This window comes from Perca flavescens, chromosome 1 (assembly GCF_004354835.1).
Source record: "Perca flavescens isolate YP-PL-M2 chromosome 1, PFLA_1.0, whole genome shotgun sequence".
Lineage (NCBI taxonomy): Eukaryota > Metazoa > Chordata > Actinopteri > Perciformes > Percidae > Perca > Perca flavescens.
Window position 1 is genome coordinate 13,903,448 of NC_041331.1, and position 12,012 is coordinate 13,915,459.

General features: G+C 39.7%; 1 protein-coding gene across 2 annotated transcripts in view; it reads right to left on the bottom strand.

Annotated features, from left to right (window-relative positions):
- Positions 1–12,012, bottom strand: part of csnk1g1 (casein kinase 1, gamma 1) — a 34,132-nt gene extending 22,120 nt beyond the window's left edge. For both annotated transcript variants that reach the window (XM_028573944.1, XM_028573936.1), the window contains exons 1-4: positions 11,829–12,012; positions 4,957–5,385; positions 4,581–4,621; positions 2,029–2,098 (exon numbers count right to left, since the gene is read on the bottom strand). In XM_028573944.1, coding sequence (XP_028429745.1) covers positions 2,029–2,098; positions 4,581–4,621; positions 4,957–5,143 — 298 coding nt within the window. In that variant the 5' untranslated portion in view covers positions 5,144–5,385; positions 11,829–12,012. The remainder of the gene's footprint in view (positions 1–2,028; positions 2,099–4,580; positions 4,622–4,956; positions 5,386–11,828) is intronic.

The following is a 12,012-nucleotide window of genomic DNA, read 5'->3' on the forward strand; positions in this document are numbered from 1 at the left end:
AACAAGATTCTTGTCACTGGTTGCAGTGACAAGGATGCGTCAGCAGACCTTGACTAATCTTTCATGACGAACTGATAAATTCTCAGGGAAGCAGAGTTAAGGGAAGAGAAGTCAAGAAGCAGCTATTATTGTATTGTCTTTCATTTGGAACACAAAATAATAAAGTGTAAAGGGCACAATTTCAGAAAAGAAAAGGTTATGAGTTATGTCAGTGTTTGTGCCGTTAGTGTTGTAATCACTATTCAACACCATGAGAAACGGTCGCCACTGGCCATTATGAATCATTTAAAATGTATTCAAAATAAACACGTAGTGACTTGTAGGATATACCATCACAGGTAAGGTATCAGGAAAAACTACATTTGACAGTGGAGTCATTTGGGCTTGGCTGAATGCAAACAACATCAGAACTGATAAAGGAGTGCTAGATTAGACACATTAGTATTGCACTAAAATGAATCAGCAGTCATATTGGCTGAAATGGCCATGAGGTTATTGGTTATCTGACATCCGCTAAGATTTATGGCATGCATATTAAATATATAAAATAATTAAAGACCATCTGGTGATACGTACGAAGTATTAGAGCTAACCTTTGACTACATGAAATAGCTTTACGCAGTGACAGTACCTTTGGTCATCCATTTACGGATGCTTTAATAAAACAACAAAAGGCTATTTAAATTATTACATTACATGTCATTTAGCGGACGCTTTTATCCAAAGCGTCTTACAATCGCTATACTGTATGTCAGACGTAGCATGCCTCTGGAGCAACTAGGGTTAAGTGTCTTGCTCAGGGACACAATGGTTGATGTATCGCAGTGGGAATCGAACCTGGGTCTCCCACACCAAAGGCATGTGTCATATCCACTGCGCCATCACCACCCACTATTGAATTCCTTTGCTACAAGCAGCACAGTGACAATGTATAAGCCTGCTTCATACTGAAGAGGTCAAACCTCACAATTTCTTACTGCGAATATAATCAATATTTTTTTTTTTTTAAGAGATGGGTCAAATGACTGTGTAATGCGAAAGGGGTCGTTCGTAGTGACAAGCCAACAAAGAATCATACGTCTGAATTGCTGCTCAACTAGAGCTCCTGTAACACTGACCCGATGTGAACACGATGGTTTTACCACTGACTTTCTGGCGTGCTGCCATGTACTGTATCTGACGTCGTTAACCACTATCAGTCAAAACATTTAAGTTTATAGTAAAAAAAAAATCTACGTAAATAGATAATAAAATAAATTATACAATGATAAATGATAAGGCATTGACTTACATGTTTAATCATATGGAATGTTAGACAGCCCGGTTTTATGAAAACTTTCCAGCGGTAAAAAACTTTTTTAAAGAAAAAGTGAGAAAACGCAATTATCTAGAGTAGACTACTTGAACCGGTTTTAAATTAGTCTGATAGTGTGAGCCTGAATTGACCTTTATGGAACCACTTTAGCACTTGTTGTTAGGTTCATTCAAGTCAGGTGCTGGACTTTCTTAGCGAGCTTTATGGAATGGGCCATGGGACATTGGACATGTGCATTAAGTCTACTGCAGACAATAAACCTAACATATTTATAGAACATAATATTGTGTGCAACACCTCCTGCATATTCTGCCTCGATAACAACAAGGAAGTCTTTTCAGTGGATCGGTAAAAAAAAAAAAAAAAAAAAACATCAGCTGCTGCATCTGTGTTGTGGGTGTATAAGAAGCTTTGTGTCAACACATTTCATATTGAATTGCACCCCTGGCAAGCCTATTGTCAAGCAAGGTCACTGTTCAACACACTCTCTCATGCACATAGGCATTGACGAACTCATGTACACAAAATCCTGGAGATTAAATCAAGTAGCTGACCCAGCTTAATATCAATACGTAACCTGAGTGGAGTAATCACTTGTTGTGGAAATGATGCAATCGTCTGGGCCGATCTTCCAAAACAGTCAAATCATTGTCATGCAGTCACACACAAAAAAGAACTACCCTGTGGTGTTGCAAACACATCTGTGACCTTACCTGTAGTTCCCAGTGTTTTGTAGAACCGGTACTCTAAATGCAACTGTGGTGCCCTCGACTTCACCGGTTCCTACACAGTGGACACATCCAAACCAGTAATCAGTTAATGACAAACTGGAATAAAACAGTGAAAGGAAAATAAACAACTCTTTTCTCTATCCAACTGAATGTGAGAACAGAATTTGGGATGACCCAGGAAAACCCTCCCATCGTGTAAAACCAGATCTACCAAACTGGCACTAGCAGCACGAACGTCGTCAGCGATGTGGATTTGAGTGTGAGTTTTGCACGAACATCAACAGCCACTCTTTCTTCTTACAAAAGTTTAAACATGTAGCCTAAATGATGTCCCGTCAGCTCAAATTTTTTCTCCTCCTCCATAAACTTTGTTAGAGAAGACAGCAGATGACCCCATTATCTCAGTCATCATAAAAAGTTATCATCCGTCTCTCCATTTTGCAGGTTTTGTCCCAGGTACTTCTGAAACTTAAGTCTTCTTAAGTTCTCAACAGCCATTTAATAAAACAAAATGTAAATTGTATGAAAGCACTACATCAGTGTCTGCACACCATCAAGCAGTGTAAGCAATTAAAAAAAAAAATTTGGCTTAGTGAATTTAATACTATTGTAGCTACTGTATTTACTACTCTCTGTCATGATGATTTCCAGTCTAGCAACCACTGGAAAGACACACATCCCCAAGCAGCTACACCTCGTTCCCATTTCTCACTAAGACCAGAACAGTTCAGTGTTGACAACCACCCCACTGTGCCACCCAAGCATAACCTGAGAGTCATATCTGGAAATCAATGGCAAATGGCAATGAAAAACATGCAATTTGTGTCTAATAACTGCTTAATAACAGCTTCCCTGTCTGAACACAGCACGGTCATTAAAGTGACTATATGTAACTTTTAAATGTTTCTGAAATGGTGTAATATTCTATCTGATGATCATAAATGAGCTGTAACAGCAAACAAGACTAACAGTGAAAAGAACGCTATTTGTATATATTTTTTTATTAATGCCTTTGCCCGGGTCAGATTTTTCGAGCCAAGTCACAAAATGATTTTTGGTGGGTAGACGGCGCTACAGAGCACACGTTCTGACGGGTCACAGATTTTGGCGAAACACAAGCCTGCGTTATATGCAGGTAAAATGTGGTAGGAGAGTTCTACAATAAGCCTAATTGTATTAAAATTGTATTTTAGAAGTTATGGCTGATACTGGGGCAGAGCCATCACAGAAAAAAAGAAAAACAAACTAAAAGCTGAAAGTGAAATACGGCTGGGCGAAAACTGAGTCACACTCTTCAACAGACGGAGACAATTACAGGACTGTAAATAGGGAAGGGGATCGTTCATTTTTATTGATATTGATTCCATTTTTGAGACTCAAAGTCTTTATCAATACTATTAACGATACTTTTCCATTATTTGTTAAAAAGACGACAGATTCTTAATCTTATTGCTTTTATTGCAAAAACTGTGAGTCTGTGACTGTTTGATTTCTTCTGTCTCTGTTGCTGATTAAGCGGCCCACGGAGCGGTGATCTCGGTAGCCAGACCGACTAGGTTTTGAATGACTTGCGGTGGGGAGGCTAGTCTTTACTTATATGGTCTTTAAGCACACACACTGTGCTCGTAAATTATTTTTCCGGTTCGCCCACGTATCTATTTTTATAGATAACTTTATATGATCCACTAGTCTCGATAGCAGTATCGATAAGTTCGGACCTTATCGATTTTTGAGAAATTTGGGGCCGGGTCCTTAATAGAACCGGGTCTCGAGACCCATCCCTAATTGTTCATAATTCAAAACCAACCCTGAATTGGCCCTCAGGTATGTAATATGTCTATTTCATTCATAAAATAACTTTAGATTGAGCGATGTGCTTGTACGTCAGTAGCCGACATTAAATGACGTCCCCCTTCCATTTAGCGTTTTATTCCTTTTAGTCCGTGTTTGCCTACTATTTTCTTTTCCCTTGTCCCCCTGTACTTGTGTAAAGCGTCCGTTGGTTTCATGAAATGCGCTAAATAAATCAAAGTTATTATTATTATGTTGGTTGCTACAACGAACTCTTAATGCTTTCGCTGGTGACACAGTGATAACGTTACCCGGTTTAGCTCACGATACATCTAAAGTAGGCTAAGTTACCGTATGCAACATTTGAAATGCAGTGATGCATCTGTAACGTATTCTTATTGTAAATGAATAATTCTCTGAGCAAAACATTCATCGCAACTACCGTATATGAGGCGCCAGTAACGCTAACTCGGTAATACAGTGGGCAATACAGCACCTTTAAGAAAAGACCACAAAAGTGTGGTAAAAACACTACTGCTTTTGTCAGAAGTGGCCGCTGGAATCAACACAAACTGAAGGTTACATATAGCCACTTTAAATAATTTTAATAACATTTTCGATGCATCACTACTCTCGGTTCTTCATTATGCATCTGTGTAGCTGTATTTTACCTATCATTTTGCAAAGGATTTTTACATCAGCAGAGGTGGGGAATCAAGCAGAGAAAGAAAGTGTGCACTTACCAGTTTAATAGCTACATACTCGTTGGTGTAGAGATTTTTACCTGAAATAAGACAGGAAAAACCGATTAGATTGCTTTAAAAAGAAAAGTACACCATTTAGGCTTTACAACAGGTTCACCAGGGAATAGGCAACTCTGTAACTGATTGTGTCTGACTGAGTGGAGATTTGTTATTTAAATTTCTTGCATATTTTGCAAGATCCATGTATAAAACATAAAAATTATCTAATAGCGTTCCTTTTTTCCCCCTCCAACTCTACTGGTATATACTCCATTGGCAGGTACACACGGAACCATTAAGAACTGCTACAAAAAAACATCCACTCGTCAGTTATTATGTCTTGAACCATTTAACACAAGATTTAGAGTCAACTTACCAAGCTTCAATTCACCAAAGTTTCCACAGCCGATCTTTTTGCCCACACGAAAGTTTGGCCCCACCATGAGAACCCCAGATGAGCTGGAGGAGCCAGATGGTCGGGACGAGTGTCCGCTGCGGCTTCCCTGGGAAACTTTAGTGCTCCTGGCGGGCCGCTCGCCATATTTATCTCTCTGTTGATCCATGGTGTGAGCAGCACAGGTCAGCAGGGGCCTGAGAAGATGTACAAAAAGGCCTCCTGGGCCGGGCCCACCACAGCCACAGCCCTGGTCACTGGCAGTGCCTGGATGGCGCAGTCACTCTCATGAGACAAAACCTGGTGCAGCTGGCCGACACTCCTCCCCCGTCCTCACCCTGTCACCTCTAACAGTTGAACAGACTGATCTCTGGCCTCAGCATCTGTCACAGGAAGGAGAAGGCGGAGGACCTGTAGCAAACACAAGAAACGACAAAGCCATTAACTTTCCACAGAGAGCAGCACATTGAACGTGGTTTCGTGGTGCTAAGGTGTTGTCTCCAATGTTAATCTGACCAAGTCCTGCAAAGAAAATTGGGTTTAAGGAGCACAAGGTTTAGTCCTCAATGCAGCGGGCCCGGGTTCGACTCCGACCTGCATCCCTTTGCTGCATGTCATTGCCCCCCTCTCTCCCCTTTCATGTCTTCAGCTGTCCTGCCAAATAAAGGTCTAAAATGCCCAAAAAATTATCTTTAAAAAAAAGAACACACTACCAGTAGGCTTGTAGACTGGTCCTTTCCAGTGAGTTTCTTCTTAACAAAAGCTGACAGTAAACCGTGCTAAATGAGGACAGGACTGGCTTACTGTAACTGAGCTGCTGAGCTAAAGAGATAGTCATCAAGTCACAGTGGTCACAGAAAGCGCCAGTAAACAGTTCTAACATAAACACAAACCTTAAAGTCATAGTTTGAGATCATGAATGCATCTCAAGACTCTCCACCACCCACAGCTAGAGCCTGGCAGACAATGACAGCAGGGAATATTATGTCAACAATTATATAAAGCTACATCTGCTCGCAAGGACACCGTAGCTTAACTTGATAGACACTGGTCGGATTTCATCAAGTGCTCAGTATAATAATTGAGTAAAAGCAGTTTAGTGTAAGATTCAAAAATCACTTAGAAATAAGAAGTTTTATCAACTGCAGGCCTCTTTTCTCAGATTACCAGTTCCATTAATTAGCCACCCAAAAATGCATGTAAAAAAAAAAAAAAAAAACAGCTACTAATGATTTCATGACAATGCTGAAATTCCCGAGCATGGAAAGGCTGCTGCTGTAAAGTATTTGTGTGTGTGTGGGCTTTCGGGTGACTCATGCTGAGTATTGCCCGCACACATCTCAGCATCAAAGACAGCTACTTTGCTCTCAAGGGCAACTGTGCACTGTTGCTATTACATAAAACCAGGAACAGAACAACACGGCTATAAAACAGGTTTGCAGCAACGACAAATGGTGAGCCGTTACAGTTTCCATTGTGCAAACAACATTTGTAGGCCAGTCCAATCCAGTGCGAACCAGTGTTTAGATAAGCTCGGCTAGGTGTTTCCCCTGATTGAAGACCATCTTCACACACAAACTCGGTGGTGGGCGCGGGATGATAACACACACACACACACACACACACACACACACACACACACACACACACACACACACACACACACACACACACACACACACACACACACACACACACACACACACACACACACACACACACACACACACACACACACACACACACACACACACACACACACACACACACACACACACACTGGATGCTGCTGTCTGTCCACCAGACCGTGTATGCAAAACACAGCTTGCGACTTTATTCAAAGTTATATTACTACAATAATAAGGTTACACCGAAGATTCAAGTGTGGTTTTAAGGAAGAGAGGCATGATTGATTCGAACTGGTCAGCAAACACTGAGGCGTCACATTGACGGTCATTTGTTATTTCCACTCATGTGCTTTTGGGTGTAAATGAAGTGTGATCAAAGGTTTCAAAATGTTGTTTTCCACAATAATTATGCTAAATTCTACAGTATATTAAACTCTTCTTTTGATTTGAGACAAGAGTCTGTTGTTACAGATGATAACGCAACACACAGGGATGACCCAAGGCCAGTTTTACTCCAGTTTGTTTGGAGCCAATTATATGCCAGCTTTAGTTTTAAGGTGTTTTTACATTAAATTTCAGAGTATGAGAATATCACATTATAACAAATACCACAAAACTGAATGTACAGTTTCTCTGCCTGTTCTACGCATTTGTCATCTGTATTACTTGGGAGATTATTACATCCCCATTGTATTTCAAACATGTTCAGACATGCCTGAGGATTATGAGGCAGAAATGAACATCAAAGTGGGACAAGAACTTAATTCATGCTACGTAAAGCAGCAAAACATCTGAAACCTTTCATTTTTAAAAGGCGTTTCACACTATATGCTGTGATGAGCCCTTAGGTATGATTTAACTACTTGTGTATCCTTTTCATCTGATTATTGATAAATACACTGTGCTCATTTTTGAATACATGTTCAATTTATTGAAAAAAAGCTCATCTTGGACAAAGTAATATCTACTGCTATAGACATCCACTATAATACAGCATTTGTAAATGTTCAATTTCAGCTGAAACTGTACAACTCTTTATTTCTTTAGGACATACTAAGTGGTGGCGTTGTTGTGTATGGTATTATTTTAGAAAGTGTCCCTGTAGTTTTGTTAACCTCATGTGTTTAAAAGGGATTTTCAAAATAAATGTTATGGAGCAACTATGTGTAAATTCGCATCAGCTGAGCGCCCAATTAATTAAGTGAACAACAAGCAATCCACTGGACTTTTCTGTGGTCTCTACAAATGGCTTCTCCAGTTTTGATGTAACATGGGGAATCCCCGGCCTTTATCCCTGTGGAGGCACCATGTCTCCTGATAAAGGAGGATATGTTTGAGGATACACACCTTTTGGCATCCGATAAAAGTAAGGTGAAAGGTAATTTTGTTTCTCAGAAGGAGAGGACATAAAAGGAAATCATAAACTAAAATCCCATTACAGATTTAGCTTCTTACCCCTTTTCTTTCCATTTTGTTCAACAATTCTTTTTTGCCAGCAACAAATACCGCAAACAAATAAGTACATGTTGGTTTGGCCAGGCTTGCTTAAAATTGGTTTTGCAAATATAGCATTTTGCCCTTGTCCACTTTGGTAAAATGTGTGCAAACATTTACATTTAAAGCTACTTGAGGCAAATTTGTGATTTTCGGCTATATAAATAAAACTGAAAAAAAAAAAACATATCAGATGGTCTCAAATTAGAACGTCCTGATGTAATCAATATGCATGCCCTATTAAAAAGGAACTGATATTGTCAGAGCTGCATGACTACCAGGAATCAAACACCTCAGAAACAGTCTTCTCCAGGTGAGAGTGCAAAGTGCAACAGTTGGGCTGATGAGCATGTTGAAGAAATGCTGAGGTAGTGTTCAGTTGTTGTTCTATAGTTTGAATGTCATACCGTAGTTTTGAAGTGGAAACTTAGTTGGGTTCGTGCTGGACTAGAATAGATAGGTGGTAAATGTAGCTGCCTGTGTAGATTTATGATGGCACTGCGTGGTGTCTGATATAGTGCTCATTTGCATAAAGGCATTTCATTTGACTCTGGCTTGGCCTGTATGAGTGCTCAAAGAAAAGTAACAATTATGTGCATTGATTAGTTAACCCTGTTGAACATTAAACACAAGAAATAGTTTACATTCTTAAAATGTGTACCGGTACATTAGATTAGATTTTCATTCCTTTTGCTTCCTGAAAATTTGCACTCAAAATTTAATAGATGAGCTTTGAGGTTTCAAAACGTACAATTGGGCACAAACCATGTGTAAAAAATAATACCATTGTATATTTTGAGCAATCACACACACTGTCATTCTGTTCAAATATAACTGTCCATCTCTACCGTGAGGATATCCCACTGATTTGAATTAAACTCATTCTGCATGAACAAGAAATGTGTCATATTACTCAAGGTGCTCTCAGAATTGAATTCTTGTAACTACAATCAATAAGCTCTGCTGATCTCACATCTGTGTCACATCACCAATATTCTTTCAGCTAAAAACATCATCAGACTATTTCATTTTATAGTTCTGGTCCTACTGGAAATGATGAAGCAGGAAGTTGATGTTATGGACAGTATTATTTTAACAATGCGGTTATAATATCCAAGTGAAATGCGGAGAAAGCGTCAAAGCATACACATTACTGTTTAATCCCTGGCACAAAGTCAAAGCAGCAAGGGAGCCTGACAAAAAAGCGGCAAAAGGCCGGTAATCAAAAACTAAACATTTCAAGAGTTTAGGAAAGTTGATGTGATTGGTTAATTGATGGTTTGAAAATCCAGCACTATTCACTGGTACATCCCCTTAAGTAACACACTATGGTGCCATTGAAAATGTATTTAAGACTCCAGAAACCTTGATTACAGTCCACAAATTCTGCCTGTCAAAATATCTTGAGAAACTGAGATGCTTATAGCTTATTAGCATCTATTTAAAAAAAAAAAAAAAAAAAAAAAAAAAAAAAGACTAATTTGTTGACCTCTTTTCATTTGTACAGATACATAAAGGCTCTGAGTGTAGTGATTAACCTTCAGTGGAAAGAGCAGCCTGAGAGGGGGGCTTGCCAATAATGCAGACTCCTACTGTGGCAATGCCAGCCAACAGCTGCCTCTCTCTCCTTAAAGCCAGCTCTTATAAACTATAACTGGTGGGAGTTTAGATTATCCAGTTTTCCTTCTCCATCAATTCATAGAGAACCCCACATGTATATATACACACAACAGTTGTGTGCACCCACATCCATGACAATAATCTAATTTTTCCAGAGTTAAAAAAATCAACAACAATAAAAAAAAAATAAAAAATCATACAAATATTGCACAATCCGCAGAAATATATTAACCTGACTCGCCAGATGGATTGCTTCGCATTTGCTCAGCATATCCATCTGGGAACTTTCCGTTGGAGAACTTTGGGAAGGGGCGGAAATACTGGTTAGCCGATTGGATGAACCATCTGTCTATCACCTATGTTGGTGATAGACGGGCCAAATCAACCAATCAGATCCACGAAGCGTATGAAAATACAACCACAAGCCCGCCCCTGCTGCTGCAGGCAAAGCATAGCTCGTAAGCTCAGCAAGCAAGCAACATGACGGTAAAGGATATTTGCCGTTTGTGTAACAAGAATTTAGGAATAAAAGACACCATTTCAGATTCCCGGACCGCTGTCTGAAAATACTGGTTAGCTGATTGGATAAACCATCTGTCTATCACCACCTAACCCACCTCAAAACCAACGCTGATTGGCCCGGTCGTTTGGCTAACGGCTCCAAATTTTCTCTACCTCAAGACGCCAGACTGATCTGCGAGTGGAAAACTGGAGCTCGCGAGATCAGGACGGTCTCACGAGGCTAGAAATATATATCTTCAATTTTGTAAAGACAACTTATAGCTTACTTGAACTGTACTGAAGTAGTCTACATTCTGTAGTAATGAACTGCACATATGATGACGGATAAGCCATTGACCACAGCTTTGTCACGTCAATAATTACCTGCAAAACCTAAAAATAATAATAAGCAAATGTTCTAATTATACATGAAATGCAAATGTATTTAAATGCAACACACACAAAAATGTTACTTTAATGTAGATGTTCCTAAGTTGAGGCCTGTAAAAAGTGATTTTTTTCAGGCTTGCATTTAGTGAAGTTCATGAACAGAATGCAAACTATTTCATCCAAGCCTTTCCTTAAGTGGAACTCTTTTAAAAAGGAAGCAGTAATTTATTATGGATCCACATAGCCTAGTTTGGGCAAATGTCCAGCTAGTAACATATATATTTCAATAAAATAACTTCACAAGTGCTTGCACCACTCTCTTAAAGCCCTGTGCTATTTAGTGGAAAATGACCCGAACCAATTATTTAAATAGATGAAGGGTAACTGAATACTCTATTGATTCAATAATAAGCCATCTATGCAATTGAGGAAGGAACATTTGCATTGAGACTACCGTATCTAACAGTATGCTCATTTGCACATTGGGAGGTAACGTTACAATTTAACCTGACATTTAACGTTACACCTGACAAAATCAGAATAACTTGCACCAGTTAGCTTCAATACAACTCTGCCCACTGGCACCAGGCTGAGGAAGGGGACTTAGTTAAATGCATTTCATATTCTGTGCCATCCTGTCTTTGCATCCGTTACCTTGCACTGAGAAGCAGCTGTAACCTACGGTTGTTAACACTTTGTACGTGAGGAAGTGTTTTGTAGAGGCATCTGAGGCTAATATAAAGATGACCGATCCTTTGTAAGCGGGCCCTCCGGTTAAATCAAACCAAGGAAGCGAGTTGTACGCCAATGTTTCCTGGACAAAGCCTAACATTAGTGACGGTCACATCGATTAACTAGCCGTTAGCCAAGTTAGCTTTCCAGCTTGCCAAAAGAAAAACCTGACTGACCAGCCACGAAGCTAACGTTAGCCAAACATTACTTAGCCATAGTGACTGCTCTGGTTTAAAATGTGTTCAGCTGAAATTGGCTACACAGACATGTTTTTATTAATCATAATATTGGGTCACATAATTGCCACCAAATAAAGCAACCAGACTCCTTGCTTGGCGTTAACGCCTTAGCTGGTGGCTAGCTGACAGCTGGACCGAGCGCAACAAGGAAATTAGCTCCGTTAGCAACGAAAATATTAGCTCACATCCAAAAGCTTACTATCAAAATGTTGCTTTGCTAGCTCGTCGCAAGCAGACACAACAGTCTTACCTTCGCTGTGATTAATCCAGACGACCAGGATACAGCTTGCGTTATTTGTCACGCCAAAATGTACACGACTGCCTGAGCGGAGCTTAATGTAACGTTAAAGCTTTTTGCTGTTACTTGTTGTGACTGATGGTTCACGCTAACAGCGGAGCGTGTCGTTAGTTAGCAGCTCTCTCCTTCGCATAGA